Source organism: Toxorhynchites rutilus, chromosome 2, assembly GCF_029784135.1.
Source record: "Toxorhynchites rutilus septentrionalis strain SRP chromosome 2, ASM2978413v1, whole genome shotgun sequence".
NCBI lineage: Eukaryota > Metazoa > Arthropoda > Insecta > Diptera > Culicidae > Toxorhynchites > Toxorhynchites rutilus.
In genome coordinates, this window is record NC_073745.1 from 56,144,666 (window position 1) to 56,160,523 (window position 15,858).

Below are 15,858 nucleotides of genomic sequence, written 5' to 3' on the forward strand. Positions count from 1 at the left end.
GTTTAACAGAACACGTGTACACCTTGTTAGCGAATGCCTAATAACAATGAGATCTATATTCTGCGAAGGTGTTGCAGATCACTCATTTCTTCATAAAACGATGTTTCTATGCATAATTTTTCGGAAAAACACAAAAAAAAATTATTGTTTGTTCCCGTATTGTTTGTGCGTATCAAAAAACAACAAGTTCAATTGTCCCATGTCGATATTCTAGGCATAACAGTCCCACCATGAATTTTCAAACATGTAATCAAGCTTGATTGATTCAGTGAGGGGATCTCATCACATTTCATTCAACAACAGTAAAGTGCTTATAAAAAAACCCGGTGTATTGCTAAATTGAAATGCTGAAAGCTATTGGTAGACAAATATGCGAGAAAACTTTGATTGCGTTTTTCTCAGTTGCTGATTTTGGAACATGGGACAACTATGCGTAGAACGGCAGCGTACTCGTCGGAATTAATTTCCCTTGAAAAAGCATGTATCACTGCATGTACTATGGTCGGACGAGTCCAAGCTCGAGCTGTTTAACAAGAAAAGGCGACTCCGAGTGTGATGGAAGAGCGACGAGAGCCTCCAGGACCGGCATCTACAACCGACTTTAAAGCACGGCGGTGGAAGCATCATGATATGGGGTTGTTTCTCGGGAGTAGGGTGGGTAACTTAGGCGCAGATCAACGGTATTATGACTGCCGATAGTTGACATTCCGTGTAAACATCGTGTAAAACAGCCTTGCATTCCAGCCGAACTTGGTTCGATCCCCGTTGACATTGTTTAGACTTTTTTTTTTGGGTACAATCCCAAGCTGACGTTCAATCTGAGCGAAAGAGATGTCAGCTCCCATAGATTGAAGCTTTTGAAAAGATGCTTTTATTTGTTGTACCGAGCTATAAAAAATATTTTAATATTTTTGGACAAAAAAATCATTGTACAATGGTCCAGGAAATGCATTGAGGTGAAAATCAGCATCTATAGCTCGACAGATATTCTATAGACAAAAACTGTCTTTGACAAATTTGTTAGAGCGCTCAGTTTTATGTTATCAAAAATAGGGTGACAAAAAAAACACGTTTTTTTGATCCAACTTTTATATTTCAAATTTTGCATACAAACTGTCTTCTGAAGACTTGCAGAGCTTACTAGGAAAAACATTTTGCGATGCAGAAGTAGTCAATATCTCAACTCTACTCAAAGTTATTGACATTTCTTCCCCAAAAATTCGGCCACTCCATTTGTTTGCCGTCTGGGGCAAACATATAAAATGATTATTGGCGGCATTTGAAAGAGCATACCGTTCTGAATCATATTTCGGACAACATCATATTTCGGACACTTTGTTCTAATATCTTGAAATGCTTAATGCACTGATGATATAACTATAAAATTAATATCACAATTGCTTCTTTGGAGTAATCCGTTGGTTTCACTATCACTTCGTTTGAGAATTGCATTTGAATTATTACATTGTAGGAAAAAATCCAACAGCACTACTCATTATCGTTTGTGTTTGACGTTTGCTTAGCGTGAGCTCGTAGAATTTACCCCTTCATCAATATTTAAATTTCCCTCTTGTTTCATCAGTTCTCATCATCGTTATCAGGTTACTGTGATTGCTTGGTAAGTGTTTCGCAGTTGACCATAAAATATAATCAAGTGTAATGTAATTGTCGTTCAAAAAATTACAAAATTAAGTGTCCGAAATTTGAATTCAATCTGTCCGAAATTTATTTAGTGTCCGAAATTTGGTTTTTATTCGCTTCATTTGAAAAGCATTTTATTCGATGATTTTTTTATGTTTTCAATCAAATAGGTACCAAAGTAGAAAGCTTCAAAGTATATTGAACTAATTTATTAAAAATATCAACCAAATAATACCTGTGCATAAAGTTTAGACCTGTTTTCTGTATCATATGCCTGAGGCGTCTGAAATATGATTCAGAACGGTATATATCTACATAATGTAAGATTGAACATCCCAGTAACCTAGTTTCAGCGAATGCGAATGCTCGCCATATTGTACTTGTCGCACTAGTTCCCCTAGTAGCCGCTTTAGAACCCTTCGGCGCTATTATGCACGCATTTAAAGTCGACGGCAGCGCATGAACAGTTATCGCTGGAAGCTTTGCTGACCCAACAGCCGACTGGAACGTGACGATAAAGGCGAAAGAACAGAGTTTGTAGCGTTGAAAAAGAATTTCACAATGTTCAATGTATTTCTCCATTCGATTGTTGATTTATATTGAAATCATATTCAACAAAACATTGGTGCAAATCCTTACAACCGTTTCAAGGGAAACCATCACTGGTTGTATAATCACAGTTTGGAATGAAATCTATATCAACGCAATTTTACTGGTTCAGTTCAAATTAAACTATCATTTTCATCACGGACAGCTCATAAAACTTTGAGGTATGCAAAACTGACCATTAACACCGAAAACGTGATTTATTCAAAAGCATTGCCTCTAAAGAGAGGCTGGTCACACAATCATTCGCTGAAGGTCGTTCAATTTCGAGCCGCCAATACGTCTACCAACGATTGAATGCTGGTCTATAGTGCAGTTGTTCTCAAACTTGTGGAAGTACCACACCATGGGGAGACCCGAAACCGGTTGCCCGACATTGAACGGCGTATAGCCACTCGATAATGTGGACATATCAACCCTACAAAATAGTCTCTACCTACCTACCTCTAGTCCTTTGTGCATATTTCTAAACAGCAAGTCCCTTTACGTAGCGTGTACCGAGTTTCGTTTGTTTCCACTTGTTTGCCAGCAACTTTATGTTTGCGAAGCACACATTGTTTGCTGATAGCGGCAAGCACCGCACACTTTTCGCATCAATCGAGAGGGTTTTATCAATAAAGATTGTCCTTGATTGCAACTTTGTTGTAGGCATAGGCAATCATCTCTCTTACAGATGCATCCTACAGGTGACTAGGTCAAACGAAGTCACAGCATCACATTCATCCATCCGCGCATTATATTAGTTTGGGGAAAAAGTTATCCATTATTTTCTCGATAGCTGGATTTGGTGATCAATATCTCGCGTAATATCGATCCCAAATGACCCAAATCGGACAATCCGAAGCATATTAAAAATAGTTCTGAATTTCACACAAAAATAATGGATTACTTCTTCCCCAACCTAATACATCTAACATTTCGTCACGAGTGACTGTTTTCATTTTGATGTTGATTCTCCACGCACTTCTCGCGTCACCCACTCACATCGGACTAGAGATGGGCAAACCGTTCATGAACTGTTCAAAAGAACTAGTTCACCAAAAAGAGTGAACGAACGGTCGTTCTTTTTTACTGGGCAACAGTTCACATGAACTGTTTACCCAGTTCAGAACGAACTGTGTACGAAGACCGCTGGCTGAACTGTGTATACAGTTCAGTTCAGAACGAACTGTACGCTGAACGATGAACTGTGTATGCAGTTCAGAACGAACTGTTTACGATGACCGCTGGCGGAACTGTGTATACAGTTCAGAACGAACTGACCGCTGGCTGAACTGTGCGTACAGTTCAGAACGAACTGTGTATGGTGATCGGTGTATAAGAGGAAGGCGATCGAACGAGTGGTAGACGAATGCTGCTGCAAGGTAAATAGTCCTCAAATTAACGAATGGAAACATACGATAGCCCCATTAAATAACAAAAATAAGATGTCGGTATTGTCGTTTTCATAATAAAACGCAGTATTTCAGGATACGATGGATCTTAAATTTGATTGTTAGATTATTTATCAAATAAAGTTTTAATTTCATATTTTTAAGTTGAGGATAAATATTTCAGTAAGATATGCAAATCTGCCTCACAAAAAAACAGTTGAAAGCGAAGCGATTCAAACAGTATTTTTCAACAGTAAATAAAAATTTGTGTCGCTGATATGAAATGTTTTTATATTATATTATATTGTGCTCAATAATTTCGAGAAAATCTTTCTCGTTTTGGTACAGTTTTATTATAGCAGTTATTGCAAAACATTGAAGAAAAGCAGCGCAACGCTAGTTTGTGCTGAAAATAATGAATCCGGCTCAAACTGAATAAAAATATAAATAAAAATCATAGTTTGATTTTCTATTTTGCTAAGATATTTTAAACAAAATTCGGACATATAATTATTGCTTACAAAGAGCATTTTATGCATGAAAAGAACAGTCCTACATAACATGTCACACTTTTTTATACATGCTCTGGCATATCCTTCTAATGTACGAAAGAGTGAGTGAACTGCTCAAAAGAACTAGTTCACTTAAGTGAACGGTTGGTCACTGAACGGTTCATTAAAGTGAACCGTTTTGTCCATCTCTACATCGGACGAATATGATTTTCTAGATCACTCTGCGGTCGCATTTCTGTTATTAAGCGTGATGATTGTGTGTGATTGTATCGTTTACGAGAAAAGCACTTGTTGCATTCTAGAATCGATGATTCTCTGGGAAAGCATTGGAGTGGTCGTTCTATGAATGATTTACATTGCACTGATTGCATCGACCATTTGATTCGCTTTATTTTTTGATGAGTTATTTTGACAAAAAATAATCCCACAAAAAATCAACACAAAATATTAAAGAAATTTTCATATATATACGAATGCGGGCAGGTTACCATACTTCGTTATCACCGGTATTAATGTGATTAGACGCCTTACAACACAGCCCTTATGTTTGAAAGTGACACTGTTTGTTTTTCATGCCCATTCACTGCTTGTTTACACAGTAAAATTCAACCTTAAAATGGAGCTTATGTGCTCCAATTAGCAGAAAGAAGCAACATACACATATTCCATAACACTGTCCCTTGTTTTATTCAACAAATACATATAAACAATGTTGGCATGACACTAATTCGAGGTGTTGACCCATCTCAGATTGCAGTGAAACTTTGTGGGTGTAGAAACATTGTTACCAAAATTTGGTGGATCTTATAGTTTTTAATTAGAAATTTAAGAACAAAAGGGTATGTGTCTAGTGGCACGGAAAGAAATTTGACGTAGGACTTTGAGGACAATTGCTTTTGAATTGAGTTCTTGTAACTGTTCAAAAATCCGAAAATTTAAAACATTCAATACTCCAAATGATGGCCCTTTAAAACCGTTTGTCATATGAACTGAGGTGAACTTCAACGGGGTTGTAAGAGTTGTAGTGGTAGAAAGAATAATAATTTCAATTTTTAATAGTAAATTGTAAAATAATATTGAGAATAGAAATTCCAACATTAAATCTAATAATTCTACATTCTCTAGTTTTCTTGTATCGGTGTTTGTAAACGTACATGAAAAACCGTTATTAATGGAACCGTCCCTAAAGAAATATTATTCGATCGGTCGTCTTTTTTCGAACATGTGAGAACGAATAAGGAAACCAGACTACAGATTAGAGATAAGCATAACATTTCACTTTGATGAACGGCTCAGTCGCTAACCATTCACCTACATAAAGTTCTTTTGAGCCGTTCTTTCTAACTTTTGTTCAGCGGTATCAATAGTAACATTGAATATTAGTTGAAACCCAACAAACATAGGCAGCTTCACATCTATTCATGCCCTGACAATGTTGTTGTTATTTTTTTTAATTACTGAGGGAAGAAAAGGTGCTTCTTTTTTTTAATTCGCAAATTGTATGAAAAAATATGTTTCTCACCCGACAATGCTTTAATACTCTGACTCCCCGATTTTTCATGTCTACTGTTGGGACTTAACCTAGGTTTCACCAAAGACCATGTTTAATAATAGTTCAATCAGTGAAAAAATCACGTAACGGCATTTTAAAATTTCCACCTACAATTCGATAATGGTTATCACGATAACACGTACAGACAATAGGTCAAACAATGGATTGAAAGCAACAAAAAAAATGTTTTTCAATATAATTTTCCATTAGAAGATTATTTGTTTATCAATTCATTAACTGCCTCAGCTTCCTCCGGATTTTTTAACAAAAAGTACATAAATATTACAATATCTGTAATATATAATTATTACAGCCTTGTTGAAAATCCAATTTTATTATAATGATGAAACCATTCCTAATTTCAATTTCAAAATTGAGCATTAACAAAATAAGCCACGCGTTACAAAATTTTGTATAATCAATCATTTGAAATCCCTTAATTTTTCGTTATATTTTTTTTTATAGTGACCCCCCTATGTAAAAAAACGTAGTCCTACGTCAAAACTTTTTTTTAAAAAAGTCGTCGCATTTTTTTTGGATATTTCAAATATTCAAAGTTGCTCAAACGACCATTTTTTTCCAACCAAATTAACTTTCAGCTTGTGTTAGGAGTTGGCTGATCGCTGTCCAGGGTGAAACAAAAATCGAAACCTCTATACCTCTTGCCCGTTGTGATGTGACATCGAAGAAAGAAACCATACCATGTAAGCTAACGGCCGAATTGTATGCAAACTGCTACTTGTTGTATTATGAGAAGATCGCCAAGCGGCGAATAAAATCTGAATAACCTACCTATTTTATTCGTTACATTGTTTGCTTGTTTCACTACTTCCACTATATACGAGTACGGCTTAGACAAAATAATTATAATAGATAATAGAGATAATTTTAATTTGTGTTTTTTGAATCAAAATTCATCCATCAATTTAAGGGATTTTAACGTTCAAAATTCTTATACTTTTCACACCCGAAACATCGAGATGGGCCCCTATCCATGAGCTGCAATTATAGGTGGAGCATATGGTAGAGTTTGCGAGCGTAGTGTGCGTTATAGCATACGCTGTCATAGCTTCTTTTCACATCGTGACGTCAATATTTGTGTTTATATTCAATTGTTTTCCATATCCATTTTCGCGATAACATGACGATATTTTCAAGGCTAACAATGTTGGTGTATTTGATTTGAGAAAATAGTTCACAATTAAACTTCTTCATTGAAAATGCTGCTAATCCTAAAACTAAGAATACAACTGGACTTTTTATCCCTTAAATGATGGTAATAAGGTATCAGCTTCGGTAATCACACCCAAAATATATTTTGTAAAACTACTTTTTCATCAATAGCTTCAAATTTAACGCTTTAAAGTTGGGGGACTCATCAGTGGTGTATTTAGCGGTTTTGAAGTGATTCTGTTTAATTTTATGTACTTTAAATGTTCCAAGGAACCAAGTAAGAATACGGGGTTAATTATAATTTATGCTCCGCATTGAAGACGTTGGAGAGGGGGGGGAGGGGGTTTGGATGAGTATTGTTTTACTCTTTTTTACAGTCACTATTTAAAATAGGTTTTTTGCAGCTACTAAAAAAAGGGTGAGACGTGTGAACATTGTATCGTTAAATGTTAAATGAAATGAATTTTAATGGCAAGCAGACTTTCAATTAGTTTTATTGGTCAATTCGTAACTTGAACCTTGTTATATCAATTGGATTCATCCCGGGCTTGTGTGTTATATAATATTCGAATATAGGCTTGCAAATTGCTGATGTCTTCGTTTTTCTCGACGATGGTATAGTGGGATATTTTTACGGGAGACGACGAAATGTGTTGTATTCTGAGGTCAATTAGAGTTCTCAGTTTGGGTTTTCCGAGAGATGATTTACCTCTTGAATCGTTTGAGTAATGACACAGCTGAAACGTCCTTTCCCTTCCTATTTTTGTATACCTTTCCATTGACTCTTGCCCTTTTTATGACTTCCGCTTTGTGTTTTATTGTCTGCCGAACACAACGCTTACATTTCGCGGTCATGTCATTTGTATCAAAATGCAAATCAGAAGACATTCCGATTATGTTGAGTAGTTGCGCATGCTTGTTACGAAACAATGAATGAAATTGTATATCTATCGCAGCGTTGTCCATGGTGATAATTAGAAACATGGACTGATGGGGTTTCTCAAACAAACGAATATTTGCAACCCCAATTTAAGGGGGTTCGTAGAACTAACATTTCCTGAAATTTAGATAGTCGATGTATGAACCCTCCAAGGACTCAAAATCTGCCAGAAAATAAATTTTGATAAAAATGGCGTTTATGGGGTTTCTCAAATAAAATTACAAGATGATGCAATCATGAGCAATTTAGTTCAAAACATCATGAAATCGTGAGTTGTTCAAACGTTCAAACATTGTTGTGTTTCTTCTATATACATTCCATCTATATATATTAGGCTGCCAAAAAAGTCCTGTGGTATTTCCGCGAGGTGTCAAGCGCGTAGTTCTAGTTGTATTCATTGTATCGAGTCATAATATATCTTGTTGGAAAGGTATTTATAGTGCTATAATATAGTCCTTGACAGTGTTTTGTGTCGTTCGTGAGTTATAGTGTCGCAAATATGGAGCAAAATAAAGAGAAAATCCGATATATTTTACAGTACTACTATGACAAAGGCAAAAATGCATCTCAAGCTGCCAATGAAATTTGTGCAGTTTATGGACCCGATACAGTTTCCATTTCCACCGCACAACGATGGTTTCAACGTTTTCGTTCTGGTGTAGAGGTCGTCGAAGATGCGCCACGCTCCGGAAGGCCTGTCGTCGAAAATTGCGACAAAATCGCTGAATTAGCCGAGAAAGACCGGCATAGTAGCAGCCGTAGCATCGGCCAAGAGCTGGAGATAAGTCATCAAACCGTTATTAACCATTTGAAGAAGCTTGGATTCACAAAGAAGCTCGACACACGCCACACACGTTGACGCAAAAAAACATCTTTGACCGTATCGACGCATGTGAATCGCTGCTGAATCGCAACAAAATCGACCCGTTTCTGAAGCGGATGGTGACTAGCGATGAAAAGTGGGTCGCTTACGACAACGTGAAGCGAAAACAGTCGTGGTCGAAGCCCGCTGAAGCGGCTCAGACGGTGGCCAAGCCCTCATTAACGGCCAGGAAGGTTCTGCTGTGTGTTTGGTGGGATTGTCAAGGAATAATCTATTATGAGCTGCTTCCCTATGGCCAAACGCTCAATTCGGACCTGTACTGCCAACAACTGGACCGCTTGAAGGTAGCACTCATGAAGAAGAGGCCATCTTTGATAAACAGAGGCCGCATTGTCTTCCATCAGGACAACGCCAGGCCACACACTTCTTTGGTAACGCGCCAGAAGCTCCGGGAGCTCGGATGGGAGGTTCTTTTGCATCCGCCGTATAGTCCGGACCTTGCACCAAGTGACTACCACCTGTTTTTGTCCATGGCGAACGAGCTAGGTAGTCAGAAGTTAGCCACAAAAGAGGCCTGTGAAAATTGGCTATCCGAGTTTTTTGCCAATAAGGAAGCGAGCTTCTATAACAGGGGTATTATGAAGTTGGCATCTCGTTGGGAACAAGTCATCGAACAAAACGGCGCATATTTGACTACTGAACCAATCGACATGAAAATTTGTATGTAGGGGTTTTTGGGGCCGGGGAAGGTTTTCATAATAGTTTCAGACTCCCCCCCCTCTCTAAGGGGGGATTGCCATACAAGTGAAATACAAATTTCTACATTACTCTAGAATTAATGAAGCAAATGTAACTAAATTTGGCATGCGAAAGTTTAAGGGTGCAATAAATGTTTCTACGGTAGTTCGATACTCCTCTCCCCTCCCTTGGGGGGCCCCCCATGCAAATGAAACACAAATTTTTGTACTACTCGAGAACTAATCAAACAAATGAAACGAAATTTGGCATGTGGAGGTTTTAGGGTGCAATAAATGATTCTATGGTGGTTAGACACTCCCATACCATACAAATGAAAACCATACAAATGAAACACACATTTCTGCATTACTCGAGAATTAATCAAGCAAACGAAACCAAATAAGGTATATGGAGGTTTTAGAACGCAATATATTTTTTAACGGTGGTTAGACACTCCACCCCTGTCTCTAAGGGGGAACTGCCATACAAATGAAACACAAATTTCTACATAACTCGAAAACTAATCAAGAAAATGTCGAATTTGGCATGCGAAGGTTTTAGGGGACACAAAACGTTTCTATAATGAATAGACACTCCTCCCGTCTCTCTGAAAAAAATATTCAAAAAAACCTGAAAATAATCTTATATTATAATTATGAGTTTAGGTAGAAGTACTAGGGATTTTATAGTAAAAGGTAAATTCAACGAGGTCGATTGGAAGATCAATCAATGAACAGTTCTGCGATTGGACTGATGAACTTGCGCTTAGTAAGAAAACGTGAATGTTTGAAGGTATTGATAACAAAAAAAAAAATTTGGGCGGGACGAAGCTTGCATATTTTGTACACCATTCCAAATATACTCTTCCTACTATTTCACCTCATGTGTACCTCTTTGGGCCACTATATTGAATAGTTAGAAGTAACCCTACGTCAACATGAATACGACACCCCTAGGAATCCCATTTTCCATATGTTTCCTCCACATACCCCCGTGGAATCCCAAACCGCTGCAACACTTGCATACCACTCTTAAACCGGGACTCCCTTTCCGGGTTCTCAACTCAAGCTTTATTAGATCATTCATTATATATCACCCCAGTTTAAGTTAAACTCTCGGTCGATACACTCACTCCGATATTAGTTTGAGCATCAAGTTGTGACAGCTCGCGTCGGCAAATCAAAACAAACATATTTGTGTGTTTGGGGGAACTCCATCCCTCGAAGCCCCGAAGTCGCGCAAAAGAGAAAATGCTGAGCCAGCCGCACGCGGTGCCGGGTTCATCACGAGTGCACTAATTCGGCGCAGACGGTTTTTAGCACACATAGTTTGATGCGTAAACATTTGCCTTTGTTTCACTGCCATGGTTCGTAATGGTTTGGGCCTGTTTGTAGTTTCTCTAATTCCCGTGTGCGTGAGAGTAGTTTTGGCATAAATTTACTCACTGTGTCGAGTGGTGATTTTTTGCGGCGAATGCAAATGTGAATTGGGTTTGTTTGTGTGTGTGCATATGGGGAAAAGAAGCGGAACATAATTTGCATGATAAATTGCCGAAAGTAGCAGGTATTCGAGGTGTCTACCGTCCATTCATGAAATACTTAGCCGAACGTGACACATTCTTCAATAAGTGGAATCGAACGATAATTTTTGCGGAATTTGGGCCTGTGGTTGACAAGGTGGGTAGCTGAGGCACCATTTGAGGATTCTTACTGCTCCGATTGAATTGAATCAAGTTTGGATAGGAACTAATTTGAGTTTTTATTTTGTTTCAGATCTTGAACTTCCAACATACCAGGACAGTGAATTTTACGTGAAAGAAGCCCGAGATATGGTTACAATCATACAACACATGATATCGTTAGGTAAGTGTCTTTAAGTTGGAATCATAGTCGGTTTGAGGTTAGTTAGACCAGGAAAAGGAGGATGCTGAAACTTCCTTCAGTATGATCCCTTTCTTTTGAGCATAGCATTTCCCAACATTTGATAAACTATAATGATTGCACATAGGGTTGTGTTTCACACTAAAAATCTTCGTATGAAGATGATTCATACGATTCTGTACGAATCTACGCAACTGTTTTCTCGCAAATCAACATGGGATTTTCACTACACATAATTGCAAGACTACACTCGTATTGCCGGTACACTTTAACTTTGCACGATTGAATCTTTTCGATATTGTGTCTCAAAAGAGTATCCAAGCTGTTCATATTTTTCTACATAGTGATTTCTTGAGATCGAATTGCATTGCTAGAATATTTGTGTTCTTGGATTTATTCAATTTAACCTTACAGATGAATTTACAATCGATGGTTTTGATGTGTCTTGGAACGCTTCTTCATCGGAATGAGTTCGCGAAGTTCCATGAATATTTGACACATTGAAGGTTTGTCTAGCTGAGCATAATATTCTTTGAAAGCACGTAGATCGTATTTCGATGATTTGTACTGCTTGCAGTACATTGAGAATATTGTATAAAATGTTGAAGGGTTGTGCCCGAGACTTAAACGCATAGATGACATAGGATTATACTATGATATTTGTTGCATGTTTATTGGAATACCTTTAAATAGGATGCGCCGCAGACGCAGTCGACCACTCACAGCAACGACCTTGCCGCTACTGCTTATATTTTTAGCTCTGAAAAGACTTTGGTGGTTTGGAGAAAATTTTTCGGTACGTTATACATTACAGTTCCCTAACCCATAAATGTTTCAAAATAAGAAACACTGGAAGAATACACATTTTCCTATCGTGTTCCAGTGGCCAAATTTATATCAGCGAGGTGTAATATTTAACCTTCCTATACTCGCGTATAGGTCTGACTCTGTATTTTTACATCACATCATATGAGAATCTGTACTGGGGTGTAACTTTAAAATTTCTGAAACGTGAGCTATATCTCGTTGACAGTTGAACAACGTGATATGTCAATCACTTCATTCGAAAAATAAATGGTGTATGAAACTGAAAACTTTTTAACCCAAAAACTTGTTTCAATAGCTCAAGGCTGCTTAGAATGCAAACAATTGTAATCACAAAAATTTATAAAAAAAGAATATCTTAGTTAGGATTTGTCGATGCATGTCGTTGGCTGTCAGTGAAAGTTCTCTAAATACTGTGCTTGCCCTGGTCATCCTCAGATTCTATTTTGCTATTGTGTCGAACAATATTTTTCGCCACAGAATGCATTTTCAGAATATGCAAGAAGCAAACATAGTGTAGAGCAGAATCAATTCAGAAGAGAAATATTAAATAGGATGTACGTCGTCGGTTTTCATGCCATGGAGATCGTACGAATGGTTGATTCTCTGCGTTTTCAAATAGATAAAGGTAGTGGCGGACAAATATATAATCGCCTGGAGCCACACTGTGTGTACGAGAAGAATGTCACGATGCATATTGAATGTATTGTTCTCGCGAGAAAAAGAATGAATCATTAATCAACCATCTTCAGTTGCGTCTACAAAACAACGCAAACCCATCGGTCCTTCTCAGGATTATTTAAGAAATTTAGATGCATTCTAACAATATATATTATATTTATTTTTGGCTGAAGGGAGATTCTGTGAATTCAGGAGTGTGTTTGGATTCATTGGTGGAATGATGTTGTTTTTTTCACTATAGAGGATTTAAGCTTCCTCATTTCAATCGTTTCTAGCCTTGAAAAAATCCAATTTGAAAAATCAAACAGAACAACTAATGTGGTTTCAAATCGCTGATGGCTTACACCGGGCAGAAAGGAATGTATTAGTTGCTCATTATTGACGGTACGGGCAGGTAAGCACACAAATCGACAGAGAAAAAGTATGCGAAAATGAGAATACTTCCAGTTTTCATTAATTTAAACGGTTTAGGGATTAGGGAATTGTAATGTATAGCATATCTAACAAATCTTAGACAGCTTTATTTCATAACGTGACCTGTTTTCTGATTTGGCACTCTTCCTGGAAGACGTAGTTCTACGTCGGAAAGCTCTATGACCTCTTCCAATGGGGTTATGTTTCAAGGGAGTTCATATTCGTTTTTGCCAATAGATTCGCAAGTGATCTGGAAATGTATTTGCACCTGCGGTCGAAAAATCCCAAATGTACAAACAGAAGTGCCTGAAAAAAACGTATTCTTCCGCACATTAACCCTCCTGTACTCTTTCTCTCTCTTTCTCTCTCTCTATGTCTCTCTTTCATTCTCTCTTTCTCTGTCTCTCTCTTTCTCTGTCTCTTTCTCTCTCTCTGTCTCTCTTTCTTTCTCTCTCTCTCTGTCTCTCTTTCTCTCTCTCTTTCTCTCTCTCTCTCTCTCTCTTTCTCTCTCTCTCTCTCTCTCTCTCTCTCTCTTTCCCTCTCTTTTTCTCTCTTTCTATTTCTCTCTTTTTCTCTCTCTCTGTCTCTCTCTGTTTCTTTCTCTCTGTCTCTCTCTCTTTCTTTCTCTCTATCTTTCTCTCTTTCATTCTCTCTCTTTCTCTCTCTTTCTCTTTCTTTTTCTCTTTCTCTTTCTCTTTCTCTTTCTCTTTCTCTTCTTCTCTTTTTCCCACCCTCTCTCCGACTTCTAATTCGGTAACCAAGAATAATCAAGGATATTTATATATTTCTCTGACAGCATCAAAATTAACCTATTTGAATGAAATTCAGTTCGTATAACAAACGATTTTTTTTATTACAACCTTGTGTCTTATCAAAATAGAACCTAATTCAATAGCATTTGTTCCCAACCATCATAGTTCTACGTCAAACTCCCGTCCGTGCCTCTAGTCATAGATCCTTCCAACTTTTTTTTACTGCAATGAGAGCTGAACAATGAACAATTAGAAAGAATATAAAAACAACACCTCAATCGCGGTTGACAGCTTGCAGGAGCGACCGAACTGCTGCTGGCTTTATTTTACCCGTATCTGACATTCTTTGGGAATTTTAACATCATTTACAGGTATCGATACCGCCTATAATTTATAATACTAAGCATTTGCAGAAAAGTGACTGTAAAAATCAGTGATAATCAGTGCGTTAGCAAATTCTGTAATTCAGTTTTTTGTAGTTGTTTGAACTATTTTGTTTGCTGTTTTCATGGTTAGTGAGAGAAAAGGTAACAATCTACTACAAATGGATGAACAAATGATCTTTTATGTTGAAAACTTCATCAAAATTAGTATGTACCATTTTGAGTAATGAGACACTGATTAATGGCCAACAAAGCTCAAGTGTTCGGAATTTGAGACTGTTGGGGTTTTTTCGGACGACTCTTTGCAGCACGCGGGAATTGTTGGTGAGCGAGCTCAAAGCTATAATATAATATATTCACATAATGAATTCAGATATGATTTACAATAATTCATCTCGACTTACATTTGGTCTCCTTGTTTTGTATACAGCGAAGCTTACTACAGGATGACTTAAATTGATTTCAATATTATTTTCTAATAACACTCGGATGGAACTCTACCTTTTTGTGGTTAGCAAAGATGTGTGTGAGGAAAACATATGGGATTGTTATGACAGCTGTATTTCGACGGTTATCAGACGAACTGTCATGGAGCGATGCTGATGCTACTGAAATGCGCAGGGTGATATGAAGTGAACAGTGGCGTGATTTGCCCCCTCAACAGAGACAAAACGGTATTTTATATTCTCTCACTCGGGTTCGTCCGCAACTTGTATCGCCTCGGTGCTAAATTTTCTAGTCCGTGGTAAGGAGATTCTTTGCGTTTTAACAAATAGATCGATTGGTGCAAGTTGATGAGCTCAATGCCTTTGTTAATCTCGCAACTGCTGCCTTTGTCTACTTGATCCGTGCGCGTTCGTCGGTATTGGTCCTTTGATCTGACGCTCTATGTCCACCAAGATATAGGAGGTCTTCAACCCTATCCACTGCTTACCCAACTATTATAAAGTTGAGTCCAAATTGCGGTTGAGTCCTCGAGCTTGAGGTGCTCCATCTTTATTGGCAAGTTACGAAGTTACCCTCGATTTTCTTTACGACTGTTTTCTCCCAAGATGATCTAGTCGCAGTGAGTGCAAAAATCCGCTCAATTATCTTATCCGGGACTCCCTTGTGTTGGCATTGGATGCATGACTTCAAGTTGACGGTTGACGCGCGATTCTCAAAATAGGTCAGAAGACATTAGTCAACATAGGTAAGCTTCTCTTCCATGCGCCCTCGTAAGTCATCAGATAAGCCTAGTCTGATACTGAATAATACAAGTTCTGCAAAATTTATTGGAACTGAGGCTATGCTACAATATCTACGGCTAGGAGTTTCTGCAGGATGTGGATCTTAATTCATTGGATTATTCAGTATGAAAGGCATTATTAGGACCTGCCGTGCGAGGCTGTAATTACAACAAGTGGAAACTCGATCGACGATTAACATAGTTTAAGACTCTCAGAAGCATCCCCATTTTGAATAAATAAAATAAATCGAAACCGAAATTTTTGAGGATTTTTTTAAATTTTGGCATTGTTTAATGGTGCAAACATTATCACACATGCGGTATGGCCGGATCGGCT

General features: G+C 37.7%; 1 protein-coding gene across 7 annotated transcripts in view; it reads left to right on the plus strand.

The window, feature by feature from the left end:
• Positions 1 to 15,858, plus strand: part of LOC129770102 (RNA-binding protein fusilli) — a 261,350-nt gene that overhangs the window by 171,628 nt on the left and 73,864 nt on the right. For all 7 annotated transcript variants that reach the window (XM_055772732.1, XM_055772736.1, XM_055772738.1 and 4 more), the window contains exon 5: positions 11,131 to 11,220. In XM_055772732.1, the coding sequence (XP_055628707.1) occupies positions 11,131 to 11,220 (90 nt within the window). The remainder of the gene's footprint in view (positions 1 to 11,130; positions 11,221 to 15,858) is intronic.